This window comes from Rhynchophorus ferrugineus, unplaced genomic scaffold (genome assembly GCF_030347505.1).
Source record: "Rhynchophorus ferrugineus isolate W39M unplaced genomic scaffold, kcgeb_rfMv2 rfM11, whole genome shotgun sequence".
Classification (NCBI taxonomy): domain Eukaryota; kingdom Metazoa; phylum Arthropoda; class Insecta; order Coleoptera; family Curculionidae; genus Rhynchophorus; species Rhynchophorus ferrugineus.
The window spans coordinates 2,195,607-2,214,360 of record NW_027472590.1 but is presented as its reverse complement, the minus strand read 5'-3'; the positions used below and the strand labels follow the sequence as shown (position 1 = coordinate 2,214,360).

General features: G+C 39.3%; 5 protein-coding genes across 11 annotated transcripts in view; 3 read left to right on the top strand and 2 right to left on the bottom strand.

Annotated features, from left to right (window-relative positions):
• Positions 1-9,465, top strand: part of spri (Src homology 2 domain-containing protein sprint) — a 239,813-nt gene extending 230,348 nt beyond the window's left edge. For 6 of the 7 annotated variants that reach the window (XM_076417982.1, XM_076417981.1, XM_076417980.1 and 3 more), the window contains 13 exons: positions 2,413-2,604; positions 2,667-3,120; positions 3,184-3,538; positions 5,775-6,054; positions 6,110-6,412; positions 6,469-6,618; positions 6,681-6,828; positions 7,456-7,721; positions 7,782-8,059; positions 8,118-8,441; positions 8,496-8,762; positions 8,821-8,989; positions 9,043-9,465. In XM_076417982.1, coding sequence (XP_076274097.1) covers positions 2,413-2,604; positions 2,667-3,120; positions 3,184-3,538; positions 5,775-6,054; positions 6,110-6,412; positions 6,469-6,618; positions 6,681-6,828; positions 7,456-7,721; positions 7,782-8,059; positions 8,118-8,441; positions 8,496-8,762; positions 8,821-8,989; positions 9,043-9,167 — 3,311 coding nt within the window. In that variant the 3' untranslated portion in view covers positions 9,168-9,465. The remainder of the gene's footprint in view (positions 1-2,412; positions 2,605-2,666; positions 3,121-3,183; positions 3,539-5,774; positions 6,055-6,109; positions 6,413-6,468; positions 6,619-6,680; positions 6,829-7,455; positions 7,722-7,781; positions 8,060-8,117; positions 8,442-8,495; positions 8,763-8,820; positions 8,990-9,042) is intronic. The other variant, XM_076417985.1, reaches the window with a different exon arrangement.
• LOC143205024 (radial spoke head 14 homolog) lies at positions 9,401-12,011 on the bottom strand. The gene is made up of 8 exons (XM_076418016.1): positions 11,791-12,011; positions 11,584-11,729; positions 11,392-11,510; positions 11,127-11,338; positions 10,923-11,080; positions 10,725-10,868; positions 9,722-9,880; positions 9,401-9,669 (listed from the first exon to the last, which is right to left on the bottom strand). Exons 1-8 carry the CDS (start codon positions 11,873-11,875, stop codon positions 9,481-9,483), a joined length of 1,212 nt encoding a protein of 403 aa, XP_076274131.1. The 5' UTR covers positions 11,876-12,011; the 3' UTR covers positions 9,401-9,480.
• A 108-nt stretch (positions 12,012-12,119) lies between these two features.
• Positions 12,120-14,082, top strand: LOC143205034 (lysoplasmalogenase TMEM86A-like). The gene is made up of 5 exons (XM_076418030.1): positions 12,120-12,404; positions 12,467-12,660; positions 12,722-12,828; positions 12,887-12,997; positions 13,886-14,082. Exons 1-5 carry the CDS (start codon positions 12,232-12,234, stop codon positions 13,955-13,957), a joined length of 657 nt encoding a protein of 218 aa, XP_076274145.1. The 5' UTR covers positions 12,120-12,231; the 3' UTR covers positions 13,958-14,082.
• Positions 14,008-15,735, bottom strand: LOC143205031 (15-hydroxyprostaglandin dehydrogenase [NAD(+)]). The gene is made up of 6 exons (XM_076418026.1): positions 15,572-15,735; positions 15,390-15,516; positions 15,215-15,321; positions 14,667-14,823; positions 14,266-14,446; positions 14,008-14,210 (listed from the first exon to the last, which is right to left on the bottom strand). The coding sequence occupies exons 1-6, from the start codon at positions 15,716-15,718 to the stop codon at positions 14,075-14,077; spliced, it is 855 nt and encodes a 284-aa protein (XP_076274141.1). The 5' UTR covers positions 15,719-15,735; the 3' UTR covers positions 14,008-14,074.
• Positions 15,736-16,048: 313 nt separating this feature from the next.
• On the top strand, positions 16,049-18,510 carry XRCC1 (DNA repair protein XRCC1). The gene is made up of 6 exons (XM_076418008.1): positions 16,049-16,183; positions 16,239-16,761; positions 16,821-17,376; positions 17,681-17,923; positions 17,981-18,229; positions 18,288-18,510. The coding sequence occupies exons 1-6, from the start codon at positions 16,133-16,135 to the stop codon at positions 18,457-18,459; spliced, it is 1,794 nt and encodes a 597-aa protein (XP_076274123.1). The 5' UTR covers positions 16,049-16,132; the 3' UTR covers positions 18,460-18,510.
• Positions 18,511-18,754: the final 244 nt, after the last annotated feature.

Below are 18,754 nucleotides of genomic sequence, written 5' to 3'. Positions count from 1 at the left end.
GGTTATTTCAAGGTTAATAACATGTGAATGGTTTTTTAACTACAAGGGTATAAAATTGACTATTCTCCGCTACCTTATCGGTGTATAGTAGGTGTTTGTTGGCATTTTTCGCTGTAAAAGACACGTTTATTGAGTAAAACTATTAAATCAACTAATATTTTCATTATTTTCTATACGTCCCAGATGTAGCTGTAAATTTGATTTCTCCAATGAAAGTTGCCGCAGAAATTGACAATAACCTCAGTCCTAAAAAGGCTCCTGGAATGATTTCGCCTGGGTTATTGAAAGAGCTGCGACGAAAAGCAATAATCATGTCGACATATATATATATATATATATATATATATATATATATATATATATATATATATATATATATATATATATATAGAACAAGAACATATATAGCAGAACAAGTTGGATCTTACAGGCCTATTTCGCTGCTACTTGTGGTAGCAAAATTATTTGAGAAACTGCTGTTAAAACGTATTAAACCATTTATAGAAATATCAGATTTCCAGTTTGGATTTCGAAATCACCACTCGACAATCGACCAAGTGCACAGAGTAACAGCGGTTGTTGAAATGGCATTCGAAGAAAAGAAATACTGCCCTGCAATATTCCTGGACTTCTCACAAGCTTTTGACCGGGTCTCATTGACAAAATGAGCAAATTGCTACCGCGGAATTCGTGTCATATCTCATAATGTCAATCATATCTCTTCGAAAGGAAATTTAGAGTCTCACATGAAGACACTTAAACCTAGTTCGGTTGGAGTTCCACAGGGTAGTGTCTTGGGACCACTCCTGTATCTGCTCTATACTGCTGATATCCCAACAACAAAAGAAACAATACTTGGAACAATTGCCGACGATACAGTTTTCATGGCAGAAGATGTATCTCTATTTAAGGCTGTAAAAAAGTACAAATAGCGGTCACCATGATCCACAAACTGACTAGAGACGGAAAAATACAACTTAATAGCTCCAAATCTATCCACGTTAATTTTACGTTGCGGCGAAATGACAAAAAACTAATTATATCACTTGACGGATGCCCGATTCCTCAAGCAGATTGAGCTAAATACCTCGAAATACATCTCGATGGTAGGTTAAATTGGAAACATCCTGTTAGACAAAAGACATGGACCTATAGTGTGAAAATATGGGGTTGCACTAAACCATCAAACCAACTAGTAATCCAACGCACCCAAAACAATGTTCTATGATTAATTACCAATGCTTATCGCTATGTAACTAACGAAGAGCTGCACGATGACCTCGAAATCAAATTGATATACGAAGTGATCCAAGATTTCGCCTTAAAACATGAAATAAGGTTGCTACATCATAGAAACGTTGAAGCAATACAGCTACTGGACAACACGCAGGAAATCAGAAGATTGAAGCGAACCAAACTACACGAACTTGTTTTGTATATATGTATATTTCTTAACTCTAGCTTAAATAGATTAGTTTTATTTTAATTTTGGAAATTCAACGTTTTAAAAATGGTGGTTTTGATACCGAAGACAAATAGCGTTTTAGACAGGCAAAAAAATGGAGAAGAACATATGCAGAATTGTTGGGAGTAACACAGAAAACTATGCAGGTTACTAAATAATATTTTACTATATATAATTATAAATATATTATACGTTTATCATATTTCTTCTAGTACAACAACCAATTTTTTTCTCAATATCCAACTTGAACAACTAAATGACGACACATATTAATTTATTGACTACTTTAGATAGAGTTACTAAATAATATGTTAAGTTCTGTGCTTGTAACTTAGGAAGAACGATGGTTCAGTTACGTTTATCATATTTCTTCTAGTACTTCAACCAATTTTTTTCTCAATATTCAACTTGAACAACTAAATGACGACACATATTAATTTATTGACTACTTTAGATAGAGTTACTAAATAATATGTTAAGTTCTGTGCTTGTAACTTAGGAAGAACGATGGTTCAGTTACGTTTATCATATTTCTTCTAGTACAACAACCAATTTTTTTCTCAATATTCAACTTGAACAACTAAATGACGACACATATTAATTTATTGACTACTTTAGATAGAGTTACTAAATAATATGTTAAGTTCTGTGCTTGTAACTTAGGAAGAACGATGGTTCAGTTACGTTTATCATATTTCTTTTAGTACATCAACCAATTTTTTTGTCAATATTCAACTTGAACAACTAAATGACGACACATATTAATTTATTGACTACTTTAGATAGAGTTACTAAATAATATGTTAAGTTCTCTGCTTGTAACTTAGGAAGAACGATGGTTCAGTGACATTTGTTATATTTCTGCTGCTACATCAACATTTAACAACTGAATGACGATTTCCCGAGATGTGTTCGTTTGAATTGTGTCTCATTCTATATTTTTATAGGTTATGGAGCAACGTGTGATATTAGTCTTATGGAACGCCTGGTACTGTCACATCAGATATGGTTCCTGCCCGGTATTCAACGAGCTGGCGCCTTCCACCTGCTGCAAGGAAAGGAACAGGGTTGTTTCGTGGTGAGAAAATCGTCCCAATCAGACACCATGGCCCTATCAGTGCGTCTTCCCCCAGATAAAGGTACGTCCATGCTCAATATTGAGTCCACAATTCGCTCAATAATCCTCCGCGTTTTTTTCAAGGTCCCTACATCGAACACTACCTGATCCACAGTTCGGAGGGACGTCTAGGGCTGGAAACCAGCGAGAACCGCTTCGTCGACATGGCCGCCTTGATCGCTCACTACGCCAGCTGTTGCGACGAGCTGCCCGTGCAATTGACCCTGCCCAAGACCATCAGAGAGTGCAAGAGCCGGCAGCAACTGTCCTCGCTGGCTCTCCTCGGACAGGAGTTCTGGAGCTACAGCCCGCCCCCGTCGGCGGCCTCCAGTCCCGACGCCGACCTGGTGCTCAACCTGAACCCACTGATGAGCACCTTCAAGCAAGCGGAACCCTCCACTCCCGTACAGTCGAAGCCGGCGAGACCCAACACCCTAAACCTGCTCAACAAGAACGATCCCAAGGCGGAGGTCACCAAAAGCACAACGTCCCTGAAGGGGGACACCTTGGGGAAGAATCCTCCGCCACCCCCGCCGAGGTAATGACGATTAATTTATCCGTAACGACGGTATCATCACGTTCTCTTGATGTTTCGTTAAAGGTGGTCCAAGCCCACAACTCCCCAACAGAATAACTTCACGGTTACTACCACCGTGACCTTCAGCGTCAACGCTCAGAGCCCCAGCAACGAGAGACCCACCCCGGTACAGCAGATGGAGCAAGTGGTCCATTGCGATCCGAAGAGGATGTCTCCGGAAAGCCAGTGCAACAATTCGACGATGTCGTCGAGGGGCAGTCTGAGGAATAAGAGCATCAGCAACGTGGCCTCGCCCAATTCTATTCTATCGCCTAGTTCGGACAGTTTCATCTCGCCCGACACCCTGTCGCCGTTATCAGTTACCAAAGGAGCCAGACAGAGCAAGCGCACCAAGACCAAAATCTCCAAACACTATCAGGTAGGAATTATGACTCTTTCGATATATTCATTAACCAAAACACTAGAACGAAAGTAAAAAATTAAAGATTATACAGGAAAATGTGACATCATCATGCCAATCTAGACAAAAGACTGTCAAGGTGTCATATCTGGTGAGAATGTGGGTTGGAGCATGATCAGAGGCGTCATGAATTGTTTTTCCACGAATCTAGACGCTTTCTGTATTTTATATCAAAGCATTTTTATAATACAATTGAGAAAACAACCAATATGACTGGAAATGTATAAGTACTTTCGAGATATGCGTGCCAATACAACGACAAAAACTCTGACCAGCTGGATCAAGACAGACCACGAAATTTCCAAATTCCCATTATATTTCGAGTACGCCTTATAATTGAATGAAAAACCAGAACGTGAAAGAACTTGGAACTGGCCAGAAATTGGACCAGAACAGACCGCCAAATTTCAAAAATTCCCATTATTTTTCAAACACTCCTTGTAAATTAATGAAAGCCACTGGATGTTTATTTGGATAAAAACAACCAAAACAGGTACATTAACGCGTTATTTAACATTATGTCAGCTCTAGATCATACACATCTTTGAAACCCCGAAAAAAACAACTGAAAGAGCTTGACCAAAAGTACCCGGCGCATCCACCATCGAGACCATATTCAACGACATCATCAGACTATCCGAGTTTTTAGTATTTTTATTTCGCCAAACAAACGTTCTTTTGTTTTTCGTCTCCGGTATCTCTGCCCCGGTCCGACGCAAACGAGCCGAACCGCAGTTTAACAACTTAACGACCAGAAAATCAGGCGTTTTGTATGTGCGTATCGGTTCCAACAACTTCTTTTTCATCAAAACCATCCCGGCCGATGTCGTATATAAGATTACGCTTCACAAAGGACCGCCTCCGTCAGAATAATGGAGGAGAATTTGACAGATCACGGTAAAATAAAGATCTCCTTTATGCTCGGAGGAAATTGAATTTTTTATTTATCTTTAAGGGTCGCGACGGGGGTTGAGGGGGGTGGTTGGCAGTGCTGGTGGCGGAGGCGGTGGAGTCACGAATGCGAGATAAGAGAACGGCAGCTTCGTATTACATCTCCATAAAATGCGACAGTATATAATATAATAAGCGTATAAAAATTGTCGAAAGAAGTTGTATCGGGTTTATGCCCGCTCTTATAACCATTTTTTTATATATAGAGAAAAAGAAACAAATCCGGCCACTCTATTTATATATTGATATATTTTAAAACGCTATGAATAGCTCAGTTTATTTGAATTTAATAGGTTAAAAATGTACTAACACATCAAAATATACAGACCTATAACCTAAAAATAATATTCAATTGTTTAACAATGAAAATAAACAAAAAAATATATAAAACCGCAATACAAATAAATAAAGCTAGCTTACCTATACTTTTTTAAACATTTAAGTTTTAAATGTATTCGATTTAGATTACACATATTAAAAAGTAATAAAATAAAACCATAATTAGAATAACCTCATTTCCAAATACTGTAAAACCATACAAAAATACTTATTTTATCTTAAGGTATGTATTTTAATAGCGTATTTTTAATTAAATGTATTAAATAGTCAGATTTTATATTAATAACAAATAAAGCGAAACTTAACATAACCTAAAAAGAATTTAAATAAGAACATGCGAACATAACCTTACTTACATATTTTTAGTATGAATATTTAAATGTTTTTGTTTAAAATTGCGGCTACAGTAACAAAAAGAAGAAACTTGATGCACAACTTAAACAAACTGACATAAAAATATATAAACATAATCTTACTTTACTTTATATACAAAAATTTTTGATAATAAATATGTATTTTTTATTTAAAATTGCAGCTACAATAAATAAAATCGATATAAAAATATATAAACCTTACTCAATCTATAGTATATAGTAGAGTATATCTTAGTAACGAATAAAATAAAACCATAGAGTACTATGAATAAAACTAACCTAAAAGGAACTGATATTTAAACATATAACCTTGGTTTAGTTACAAAATTTAATAAAAATATATTCAACTAACATAAAAACAGAATGAAATAAAATTAAATTTGACACATAACCTTAAAAAATTGCACATGTTATCATAACCTTACTTTTAAATAGTGTAAAACATTAGTATTCATAATAAAAACTATTATTAATAATCTAGATATTGTTTTGGGATTGAAAATTATCTCACAGATGTACGTACATTTCAGGAAAGCGATATTGTTGATTCACCGACGATGCTCTATTACAAGAGCGGTTTGGGTGACAAAATCAGCGACTACGAGGACGTGTGGACCAACGACGGCCAGGTGGCCAAACCTCGAAACAACAACGGAAGCAACAACCTGGCCTCCCCCGATATCCTGCAGCACATGCCCGGTCATGTGATGTCACTGAATAACAACGTTCTCAGCCCGACTGACTCCTCGCACAACGGGTCTTCCCATCGAAGCCTGTGCAGCACGCCCGTTCAGAACGGTTCCAATAAAGGTACAACCCCCGGCGCCCCCATCTCTCCAAACCTAACCCCGGGTGATTTTTTCAGCGATCAACAACGTCCTGAATGCGGCGTCGAACGTCCAGTCACCGATAACGGACACGCTATCGCCCCCAAGACCCCAGACTCCCGACGGCGCGATCCCCAACGTCCCCAAACAGCAGAGTCCCTTCTATGCCGAACCCGCCGACTCCCTGGCGGCCGCGCACCAGGTCCATAGAAGGCTGATGCCCAGAGTGGCTCCCGGCATCCCCGTACAACATCGGCACTCGAATCCGCCGACCCTGAACTCCATTAAGTCGCTGAACCCGGGACTGGAGCGAGTTGATGACCTGGGTGAGTTCAACGGAGGTGAGTGGTTGCTTATGATCATCTGTTTCGGTTCGTTATAACTTCTATTGCTTCAGGAATGTCTTCGTCTGTCGATAATCTCAGTCCCAAGCAGAAGTTGATCGGTCTGAAGCGTCCCGAAGCCAAACCAGTATTACCGCCGTATATCAAGTCGAAACTTGGAGGGAATGAGAGCTGGCAGTTGGATAATAGCTGGAAGTTCATGAGTATGTCCATCTTTACTTGTGGTTGGTTGTTTTTATGATGAGTGTTAATCTTTTTGTTGCAGCTCATGAAGGTGACAACACCATGGACTCCAGCGACGTTGACTATGAGTCCGACTGGCAGACCATCCCGAATTTGCTCAATTCACTGGATAGTTATACCCCGGACACTGGCGAGGACAGGGTTACTCTACAAGATCTGATATCTAAACGGTAATAAGTTAATGCATATCAGTTTTAAGTTATTTTTTAAGACGGACATTCAGTATGATATGATATTCAGCTGATATTGGCGTTGAGGTTTCTAGCATTCTTCATGATACAGTTTGCACTGCAGAGTGCACTCTATGATAACTTTCGCTTCTCTAAGATGTTGCTTGTGGAAGAGAGGAAATATTACAATCAAGACTAAAACCCGCATTTTTCATTTATCTTGCCTATCCCCCTTTTTTATTATACATTTCTAGATATACGTTACCTGGAAGTATAAATACTACTACAGTTTTGACTCTTTGTAGCTACACTTAATTTTAAAATGCTATTATAAATTGTATATGTGTAACAAAACAATGTAATGTAATATGTAACAACAACTCTAAGAAGTTCAAGAGACTGAAGAGTCTTTAATTAATTTTAAAAAATCAGCCTTTTGAATAAAAGATACAGTGAGCAGCTCCCAAGAGAACATCAAGATCATAGAAAGTAATCAAAAAAAGTATGGAGGCTAACATTGTCTTAGGTCAGAACAGCTAGTGAAGAACTTCGAAGTCCTGCGGCACCAATAGTTGTGTATTCGTTGAGAAGTGGACACTCCTCTTGTAACGCCCTATATTTTTCCAGGTTCCCGGATATACGTACTACGTCAAACGTCCTGATCGGCGAAGAACGGTGCCGTATGTCATCCTACGACAACGTGGAAGAACGCCGGGTACCCCGCGCACCCCCGTCAGAGATCAGCGAGCTGACGGAGTTCTCCGATCCCTGGGCCGAACCCAACCAAGCGATAACGGAAACTGAGGAATCCTACACGGAAACGCCCAACAAGATGAAGTGCGCTTCCATCGGCAGGTCCAAGAGCTTCAGGGACCGCCTGGACCCGGTGATCGGTAAAGCTCCCCCTCTATATTCAGCGAATTCTCGCTTCTATCTGTTTCCTGGTTTTCCAGCGTCAACTCCCGTCGTTACAATAAAGAACGGCGACACAGAAGAACCCAAGACCGTCGGGTCGGCCATCAGAAAGTACGCGCTGGAACTTGCTCAAGACAAAAGCACCACCTTTGCTCAAAACGTCGACAATTTCATCGCCTGCACCTGCGAGTCCAAGGAGACCAGCCCGCAGATCGTTATGCGTAACATGAGGCAATTCATGTCCGGTATGAAGAACTACCTGGTCAAGCACGGGGAGAAGGAGTTCTACAAAGAAATCGAGCGAGAAAGAAACAAAGTAAGTCCGAGTATCCTCGGCTTACGCTCAGTTAATATAATCCTCCGCTCTATTCCAGCTAAAATCAACCGAATTCCTGAACCTCGACGCCATCCTCGAAGGCGTCATGCATAAACTGGTGGTGAGGCCCCTGAAGAGTCACCTGCAAAAGTTGTTCCTGGATTACTACACGAAAACCGGCGCCATCCGACTTCTGGCGGACAACATCCAATACGCCGCCACCAGACCAGTCTCCGAACTGGCGATAAAAGCCAAACTCACCCTGCCATCGGAGAGCGAGCTGGGCAAAATCTCCAAGTACATCCACAGCCTGCAACAGGCCGACTCGCCCCTGGAGAAGTTGGAGTATCTGCTGGCCGCCATCGCTACCATTTTCAGCTCAGTAAGTATTTCTAATAAGATGCGCGATCGAATTAACAAGGACGAATTGGTGAAGGTAAAGACTGGACAGTTAACAGGCTCCGGTCGAGCCATGCAACTGGGCGCGGACGATTTCCTCCCCATATTCGTGTGGGTGCTGGTCAAGACGAATTTTGTGGCCGCCGAGATCGAGGCCGAGTACATGTGGGGCCTGCTGCATCCTTCGCTGTTTTCCGGCGAGGCCGGGTATTACTTGACGACTCTCTCATCGGCTGTGCACGTACTTAAGAAGTTCAAGAGGAGCTGTGAAGAGAACAGTGCCAAGAACCACGTTGAAAATGACGTAAGTTCGATGATTTTGCCGGAAACCCAATGTTAAAGGTCTCGGGGATTAATTTCAGTCAGTGTTGAAAGTCGTCGTACCCGATGAACTTCACGGCTCCATTCTAACGAAGACCCTGCCCGCCCGACCCCACATGACCACCAAGGAGGTCTGCAAGATCATCGCCCACAAAGCCCGGATAACGAATCCCCAAGATTATGCTTTGTATAGGCTTACTGATGGCGAAGGTAGGTCTCCCGTCGAGGCACTCTCGTATTTCTAAACGTTTACATGCTTGCAGAAACCATGTTACTGGACAACGAATGCCCCCAGGAGTTCATGAGGGAAGGCAAGCACACCATGCTAGCGTACAAGAGGATCGACGCGAAAATAGCATGGCCAACCCAGGATAAGCTCAAAATCTAGTCATTTTATTGTTGCTTTGTTGCCTATCCTGTTTCCCAATAATGTAAATATAGCCTAACATAACTCTACGTGTTTAAGGTATACAGTGTAAACAAATGAACCCTTTTGATATAAACATTTAACTGTTTTTACTATATTACCCGCTCCCCGTCTCCCCATTCCCCTCTCGTTATGCTAAGCCACGTTATTTATTTCCCCTCCCCCCCCTATACTATTGTCGTACAACTCGTCTTTTTAATCATCCTCTCTTTTTTTATTTATTATACATTGTATTAAATAAAAATTAATATATTCTTAACGGTGTTTTATTGCGTCAATAGTTCCGGCCGACGGTCAGGTCCTCCTTGGAATGGGGTACCCATTTCAGCATGCTCATCAGCGTGCTTTTGTACTTGGACATCTCTTCCACGTCTTCCGATAGTTGTATGCCCTCGACGTCGTGGTAGTACTTGGTGGTGACTTCTTTCCGGACCAGAGGGTGCTCGCATATGTTTGTCAGGGCCTAGGATGAGACGGGTTAGTTAGTGGATAAGATCAAGCCTTGCCTCTGGCACTTTAATGGCGAACATTTGGGTCCGAACGTTGAGCTTGTTCTTGCACAACTGGACAAGTCTCTTGGGCATAGTTTTGATGTTGCTTGCTACGATTTTCTCTGATGATATTATGGTACAGAACATAATGGCTTCTGCTGCTGCTGTGTGTACAGTCTCCCTCTGTAAATCGAATGAATATGAACGACAATCACTTATCAAACATGGGCTTAAAAATCCCGGTGGCCAAACACATAAATGGTGCTAGTATATTTGCATTCGCCACTTTTTCAGTTAGTACTCACCTTCAAAAGAAAGTTGTTAAAAATTTATGATATTCTACTCATAAATTTGTGAGTTATTGTGCTAAGAGTAACACTACTTTTTTATTTTCAAAACAATTTCGTGTTTTAATTTTACACTGCTTCTTGATGGGAAAAGATATCGTTCAAGCGAAACAATGGATTGAAAAGTATTAAAGGACTCCGCTCCATTAGAAACAACAATAAAACGTTGATTTCCTGACTTCAAACGTGGTCGTAAAGACACCGATGATGCGGAACGCTGTGGATGTCCAAATGAGTTGGTAACACCAGAAAACATTAAAAAAATCCATAAAATCGTTTTGAATTATCGAAAAGTGAAGTTGCGTGAATTAGCTAACATCGTAAAAATATCAAAAAAAACGTTTTACATTGCACGAGCGTGGATGCCGCGTTTGCTCACTGTTGATCAAAAACAAAAACCTGTTGATGATTCTGACCAGTGTTTGGCCATGTTTAAACGTTACAAAATGCTGGTCTGGCTCAAAAAATGGTTATCGCTGAAACTGATGCTCATTTTGGGGCATAAGATAAATCGTTATACAAAGGGGGTATTGAAATATTGGAGCGGCACTGGAATGACTGTGTAGTTCTTGATGAAGATTACGTTGATGAATATAGCCAATTTTGAACAAAAAAAAACGCATTTTCTTTGTTAAGCCCGGGACTTTTCCGCCCATGTGTTAACTGTGGTCTAAGCTTACTTGATCGTGAAGTAACACGTTGAGTTCAGGCAGAATAACGAGTTCTTTAGCGAGCTTTCTACCCTCTTTTATGCTGCAGAGTGTGGTTATTAGTTCGCAGGTTTTCGTCAGAATTTCATCTTCGTCTCTCTCCAGCAAACCGACCTAAATACATATTTAATTGAAACCCTGGGAACCAAGGAAGCTTGATTCACTCACTAGTATGTTGAAACCGCCCTCCTCGATGGCTATATGTTTTCCATCACAGTACATGAGGTGCTTCAGGGTTTCCAGATGGATCTGAGCGATCTCAGGGCGATCAGACAAATTGCACAGCAGGACTTGGATGAAACCGTTCGCTACCAGGACGTCAGCAGCTGGAACATTGTGTTTCAGAATGGCGCCACATCAACGCTCACTTACTTCTCCAGAACTGGGCGATGGTCTCCAGACACGAGGCGATATGAATCCTGACTTCCGGCGATTCATTGTCGATGTTATCGAGAAGATTGTCCAGCAGCAACTGGTTGCTGACTATAGCCTCTTTTCCCGCTGCTAACCCCGCCAGAATAGTAAGCAAATGCGCCGATCTCTCTCTTATTTCGGATAGTTCATGGGTGACTAGATTCACAATCCTGTTACGTAGTTGTTTCATTAAAATTTTGACGCATTACTATATCCCTTTTACCTTTCATGAATTTTTAAATTTATTGCTTCGTACGCTCTCTCGGGGTCGTGGGTCAAATCACACAGAGTAACCAGAGCGGCCGTAACAACCTCAGTGTCCTTGTCATGCAATTCTCGTCTCTTGGGGGTAAAAAAGATAAAAACACATAAATGCCCGGCGCGTTCGCCATATCATCGCAAACTAGAATCTTACCAATTTTGGCATGGCATATTTACCAAAACCTTCCGGTCTTCTGGTTGGGTCAACGTTCCTAACGGGGATGCACGGTTGCTCGGATGTCAGTCGATTGAACGCCGGATCTAGGTCGTGCTCGTCGATACAACATATGTCGTCCCAGGCTGAAAAAAACGCCGGGTTTGGGGAAAATGTTTTCGATGGATTATTTGGTGGCATACTCACCGTTCTGAACAGCTCTGTTGATTATCCCAGGTGGAATTTGAGCGAAATTCGACTGTAAATACGAGTTTTTGTGGCAGGAGTACATTGCGATAACGTCAAAGTCAGTACAGGTCACCCATACCTGTTTACTAGGCAGAATTAACGGTTAGCTAATTCCGATTGGTCCAATCAACAAATAAATAACAAAAGGTCCTTTGTGTTCGGATATTTCAACAAAGAAAGTTGACCCGGAGGGTGAGATCATGTTTTATCGCTCATCAAATATTAAGAAACATGTTAGATCTTCCTATTTACATACAATACTCGTTTGAGTCGCGTAGGATAGTAAATAAACGCAGATAAACTCGAAATGAGTGGTATAAAATCGTAAAAATACTTGAAATAGAAACACTCGAGTCTGGATGCCGTACATTTCGTAGAGTGCGTAAACAACGAACGAGGATGGTTCGATTCGATGACGTTGCCGTTCATTTGTTGCCGTTTTTCGTAAGCGTCTCGATTTATTTCGGAATCTCACCATCCAACGACCAACCGTTGCTGTCGAGCCTCCTGCTGAAATGTTCACCCATCGTATGTTTAATGTATTTTGTCGAGACCGTTGGTTTCAAGCATGGGTATGTTAGGTGTATAGTTAAGAAAGTTTAAGGTTAATCATATTGTTGTTTTTTTTTTTTAGTTTCTTCTACCCCAGAAAGATTCTGGCTGGACTGGTAATGGGCTGTATCGGTGACGCGGTGATATTATGGCAGGATCTCTTCGCGCCAGCCATGCTGACTTTCGGCGTCGGTCATTTTATTTACTCCCTTGCGTTCGGTTTCCTACCGCTGAACCTTGGACTAGGCTCGTTTATCTACTCTGTTGCGGTACTCCGTAAGTTTCGCGCTGATGTACCACAAAACCGAATGAATGAAATGTTTTTCTTTATTTATAGAGATGTTATATCTTCTTCCTAGTTTGCCTGCTGTATATATTATACCAATGTCCCTGTATGGCATACTTATTTGTACCTGTGTATGGCGGGCTGCCGTCAGATTAAATGTAAGTTATTGTAGCACTATCATCCACTATTTCTTAAAAAAAAATTCGACACTTTCAGGTCAATCCCACCGTAATTCGGCTAATAACCTTCATAGGAACCGTTCTCTTCGTCATATCGGATTTCACCATAGCAGTCGACAAGTTCATGTTTCCCTTGCCATACGCTCAGGTCAGTATAAACATCAAGTTGGCGTGTTTACTTCAAAAACGTGAAAATGTTTAGAAATTGACCTGACTTTTACAAAATGTCAAAAAACCGAACCTTTAATTATTCTAAAACGATTGTAGTACTATTTAAAAGAATGCCAGCGTATTATCAAACAGATCCTTTAGACATTTTGACTGAAGTTAAGTATATTAACAAAGAATTAATTACTATTAATAAAATAATAAGAAAAAAAATTTCAACGTCAGACTTAATTAAACCTAATTTAAATAATATGTCAGAAACAAAATTATAACTTATATTTTTGAAACAATTGCAGTGCAACGCATCTAATTGGCCTGTTTACTTTTAAATATGAAATAGGACAAATGAAATACGTAAAAAAACTTCGAACTTAAGCTAACTCGCGTTTCTGTTCGAAGTAACTGATTAGAGACGTAATCTTCTGACTTTATCTATCTAATAGCTTCAGCATTCTCAATCAGAGTAATAGTAAGCAGCAGTTTGAAATTTATTAAAACAGAATGTTTGTCGGTTCATAACCTTTAATTATGTTCACTTGAAGAATTCTACAGACGTTTGACAACCAGGCAAATTTTGTAGATTGGTTTCAGTTACATGTTCGAACGTATCAGAGAGCATTCTATCTATTTTTAACTAGAATAAAATGAGAAGGAAAATATTGTCTTATTTTAAAACGAATTAACAATTTGCAAAAGTGAGTTCACTGCTATTTTGAATACACTATACACCGACATAAAATAAATTTGTTAACGTCAAACTTGACCTAATTTATATGAAATGGCAAAAACAAAATCATAACCTATATATTTTAAAACAATTGCAGTACTGCTGTCGAAATGTCAGGGTGTAAAGTTCATTGTTTTTCAGATACTTATAATGTCGACTTACTACCTAGCCCAACTTGCAATAGCTTTGAGCGTGACTGAACCGACCTATTAAACATTAAGAAAGGAAGAAGAGCTAGTGATATATATTTAATAATAGACCTATTAATAATATTTTCATTTATTCATCTTTAAGAAATGTAAGCATTATACGAGATATTAAAGTGTTTTATCACTGTTGTTGCTCTTTAACTTCGAACCTGTCGGGCATAACGTATTGGTACTTCTCGCCTCCCTCTACTATCCAGACCGAGCCGGATTCTCCGGTTTCGATTACTTCGACTATTCGGGCAGCGCACTCTTCCGGGCTGAAACGATATTAAAAATAATTTATTGCCGGTGTGTCGCGAGTTAGTTACGGACCTTTGCCTGGGTAACTTGATGGTGTTAGAGTTATTCTGTCGTATCTCTTCATATGCGGGGCCTAGATTGGTGTTTTTAGGATTGGCGATGAGCGGTGTGGCAGTGGATCCAGGGCATACGGCGATGACCTTGACATTGGTTCGTTGGTAGTGGTTTTGCTCACCCCAAGCCAGAGACATGCCTAAATTGAGTTGATTTTGGAACAGTCAACGGTATATTTAAGAAATTGATATTTTATTTTGCAATATTGCTGGTGTGTATGTTGGATACTTCATTATGACTATTTTATTGTTTAACAAGTTAACCTATAAAATGATGTATACTGTATTCCTCGTATATACTTAAAAATCATACAATCTGGCAACATTGCTTAATGAAATATCTGATTTAAAATACCGTACCATGTATGGCAAATTTCGTGGCGGCATATACTGGGCGATCCCCCGACGGCTGAACACCCCGTATCGACGACACATTAATTATAACCCCTTCCGCTTTAGACCGGTATTTCGGTATGAACTCCTCTAATCCCAACAGATTTCCGTTGATAGTTCCGCACTAAAAGATATCCATACCCCTTTGTATCAAATAACTCGCAATACAGAACGATAGAACTTTCAATCGCTTTAGCTGCTATTTGGCAGATGTGGCAGCAATGTTGTTTCGAGATTTTGCCTCATTAAAAGTACAAATTGTAGAAATCAACGTTCTCCTCCCAAAACTTACAGAAAACAATGTATATTTAATTCTTTAACCTCGTGAGTTAGTCTTGGTAGACTTATAGTGAATATTGTTAGAATATAAATGTCATAACAATATCTTTCAAATAAAAAAAACAATTTGGCTTGAGTTTTGTTTCAATCCAAAGCTCTATCGTTCTCAAAAAAGTTATCTTTTAAAATAATCTGAAGCCCCTTATACTTATACATCCCATTAAACATCTATTTACCACATTTACTGCCACCTCCCGCTCCCAGATGGCGTCGTTACACAATCCCGCGCTGTTTATCAGAATATCCACAGCACCGAATCGTTCAATTGTTTTTTCAAAGGCATCTATTCACAGATAAAAAATAATAGATAAAGATTAAATGTGTTTGTAGTACTTATAGTTTATCGCCTACTTCTGAAGCTTCCTTTATCGGTGGTGTCGGCGGAAACAAATTGGCATTTCGTCGAGACAAAGTCTGCCGATAATTGCGATAAAACTTGACCCCCTAAGGATTCGTTGATATCGACTATCGTGACGCCCTTTGTTGATAATTCGTTTTTAGGTATATTCAACTAAAATAATGTTTCGATTTACCTTCACGTTACGTTTAAGCAAGGCTTTTACGCAAGCCAAACCTATACCAGATGCACCACCTGTTACTATTGCAACCGCTCCGTCAAAATCGAACTTCATTTTCTTGAATGGTTGTACAAAAACTAGTTTTCTATATAACAGTTGCATGGGAGTTCTTATCTATTTAAATGTTAAATTAAATAATCAAACCTAGATAATATTATTTGAACGCCCTTGAGATAACATTATAATTGCAATTGTTATATAAGTATTAAAAGAAATTTAGTTTAAAAAATTTGGTGCCAAAATATGGTGAATATGCAACCTTTTATTCCGACAATTATTAAATTTATTAACACAATGTTCTTTCAAATACTAATCCCTGATATTCCTGTTATAATTTTAAATAATATGTTTGTACTAATTTCCGTGGTTGTTTGTTAAGTCGCAATATTTTAAATGTTATAATTAAAGGTTCGATAAGTACATCTATCATCGAAGTACTTCGTGTATCTAACTCACTGAACAATACTAACGTAAACTAACCATAACCTCAAATTAACTAGAGCGGACATAAACAAAATGCCAGGGATTAAAATAGAAAGAATTGTTTGTTTTAACAGTGAAGATAATGTATGTTGGTTAATGATACTTGAAAATAATGTAATTATCTACTTGTTGGTTCAAGGTACACGTCGCCAACAATCTACTTACGAAAGAGACGACGAAAAAATGGAAATGCAAGACAGCGGGCGAAAAAACAGCCACTGTCGTCTTCCAGCTGGATCAACCTCACGTTATCACTGGTATAGACATAGGAAACGAACATTCCGCTTATATAGAAGTAATGGTGTCGCGTTCAACGTCCCCAGAAGACTACAAGGTGTTTCTTGTGATGTCTTCTTTCATGACTCCATTGGAGTCGCGCCAAAGTCAGAATATCAACAAAGTGAGGATGTTTAAGCAAAAAGATTTCTCGGAGACAGAGCGAAATGAGAAATGGGACAGGGTTAAGATAATATGTACCCAACCTTTTAACAGACATGTTCAGTATGGACTTTCTTTTGTCAATTTTTATTCCAACGGTGGTGAAGAGGAACCAGCGAAACAGTCTATAGGAAAATTCACAATACGCGCTGAATCTCCAGATAATATCTCTGCAGGAAGTTTGTTTGCTAGAGTAAAAAAAACAATGGATGAATCTCTAAAAGGTACAGTTTTTATTTATTATTTCAATTAATGATGTTACATCTCCAACTATAACTAATAGGCGCTGCAGCTATTAGGGAAGCTTTTACAGCAGCACAATCTGGTTCACCAGTAGTGAAACCAAAATTAAAACATAACTTTCCGACACCCACTCAAAACAAACAACAGTCAACTGATAGTCCAAAAGCTAGAAACAGAAACGAACTGTTGTACAGTAAAGATGAAGAGGACTCCAATGAAAAGATTGACAAACTCATCGAACAAAAAGCGAAGGAAAAAGCAGAAGCTGAGGAAGAAGCCTCCAGAAAGAAAGAGTTGGCCAGGAAACAGAAGGAACAAAAACAAGCGGAGCGCCAGGCCAAAAAGCAGGAATCAAATGAGCTGGTTGAGAAGACGCAGACAAAACCAAACAAAAGAAAGTCCTCTGAGGAGATACCATACACCAGCAAGAAAAAAAAGAAGGAAGTAAAGAGGAAACCTTTCTCAAAACTATTGGAGAATGTGGTCTTGGTGATTAGTGGGATCCAGAATCCAGATAGGGCGAATTTAAGGACAATGGCTCTATCAATGGGAGCGAAATACAAACCGGATTGGGACAAAACCTGTACACATTTAGTGTAAGTTCGTTAAAAAAAACGAGATTTCAAATATAAAAATATATTAAACACTAATACTACAAAGAATTACAAGTCTATATACTACTGTCATCTTTTTTTTTTCTTCGCGCCGTTTGTTTATCAATTACACAACAACGGATCGTATTTCGTAGCATACTTTGTATTTTTTTTTTGTTTCTATCGACGTACTAGAATGAGTACAACTAAAAGTTTTTCTACTATGATTTCAGTCATATTTTCTGGGACATCAGTAATTGATGCTTCCATCAACAAGTAAACGTAAATATTCCAAGTTTTCCTGTAGGTGTGCCTTTGCCAATACCCCAAAATTCAATCAAGTAAAAGGAAAAGGTAAGATAGTTACCAAAAAATGGATTGAAGAATGTCACAGCTCGAGGAAAAGACTTCCTTGGCGGAGATTCGCGCTCGATAAAGCAGACAAGGGCCCAGAGAGCGAAGAGGAAGTGTGGGAAGAGGACTCTACATTACAAAATAGCCGTGCACCACCAGGCAACGATGCTGAACCTTCGGACATTGATGACGAGACGTGAGAATGAAAAAATCCGTATTTTTATTTATTGTTTGTTGATGTTTCACTATACAGGAAGGAATCCGGAGTTGATGTTGACGAAATTATCGACAAAATACAGAAGAAGCAAGAGCAAGGCCAAAAGCGAAGTGTGTATGATACTGACACGGACAGCGAGCCGGAAACTGAAGCCAACTCGGAGAATACACCCGACATCTCCAATAAACTGAAGAATATTTTCGACCACAAGATATTTTATATTGATGAGGTGTTTGGGGAAGACACAGAGAGGAAATTAAAACAATATATTGTTGCTTATAAAGGGTAATATATCGTTACTTAATTTCAACACCATCTATTATGTGTTACGTCCTTTTTTTAGACTGATGGCCCATGGGTTGGAGAACTCGATCGACATCATCATAACCAACGAGAAAAACAGCAGCATCATGAAAGATATGTACCCATCAGCATTGTGCTTAAGTCCAGACTGGATCTGGGAGTGCCACAACACCCAGGAGTACGTTTCAATGGACAGCTTCATTTTTGACTAAACATTTTTGTATTTTTGTTAATATTCTAAATAAAAAACCAGTTCTGTTAAATTTAGTTGTTTCTTTCATTTAATTCTTAGCTACAAACTCCGTAACAATTTCTGTCCAATGCGGTTAACAGTCAAGAGTTTGATTAACACTCTCTGGTGAATCTTTAAGGATAATAGGAGAACTGAATTAGAAATAATCTGTTCATTGTTAAATGCTCATAGTATTTGTACAGGTATGTCTTTTTCAATACTTGACGATGTTCAACCACATACATGGAGAAGGTAAGAGTGAGGAATATCATAAT

Excerpts from the sequence above, each read along its gene's own strand:
- LOC143205024 (XM_076418016.1), bottom strand. The coding sequence starts at position 11,875 with ATGTACTCCTGCCACAAAAACTCGTATTTACAGTCGAATTTCGCTCAA. Across the intron at positions 11,730-11,790 it reads CAACAGAGCTGTTCAGAACG|CCTGGGACGACATATGTTGT; the intron begins GTGAGTATGCCA and ends CGTTTTTTTCAG. Across the intron at positions 9,670-9,721 it reads CCCAAATGTTCGCCATTAAA|GCCCTGACAAACATATGCGA; the intron begins GTGCCAGAGGCA and ends GTCTCATCCTAG.
- LOC143205034 (XM_076418030.1), top strand. The coding sequence starts at position 12,232 with ATGGTTCGATTCGATGACGTTGCCGTTCATTTGTTGCCGTTTTTCGTA. Across the intron at positions 12,405-12,466 it reads ACCGTTGGTTTCAAGCATGG|TTTCTTCTACCCCAGAAAGA; the intron begins GTATGTTAGGTG and ends TTTTTTTTTTAG. Across the intron at positions 12,829-12,886 it reads GGGCTGCCGTCAGATTAAAT|GTCAATCCCACCGTAATTCG; the intron begins GTAAGTTATTGT and ends CGACACTTTCAG.
- LOC143205031 (XM_076418026.1), bottom strand. The coding sequence starts at position 15,718 with ATGCAACTGTTATATAGAAAACTAGTTTTTGTACAACCATTCAAGAAA. Across the intron at positions 15,322-15,389 it reads CGATAAAGGAAGCTTCAGAA|ATGCCTTTGAAAAAACAATT; the intron begins GTAGGCGATAAA and ends ATCTGTGAATAG. Across the intron at positions 14,824-15,214 it reads GGGAGGTGGCAGTAAATGTG|TGCGGAACTATCAACGGAAA; the intron begins GTAAATAGATGT and ends GATATCTTTTAG.
- XRCC1 (XM_076418008.1), top strand. The coding sequence starts at position 16,133 with ATGCCAGGGATTAAAATAGAAAGAATTGTTTGTTTTAACAGTGAAGAT. Across the intron at positions 16,184-16,238 it reads GTTTTAACAGTGAAGATAAT|GTACACGTCGCCAACAATCT; the intron begins GTATGTTGGTTA and ends TGTTGGTTCAAG. Across the intron at positions 17,377-17,680 it reads AAAACCTGTACACATTTAGT|GTGTGCCTTTGCCAATACCC; the intron begins GTAAGTTCGTTA and ends GTTTTCCTGTAG.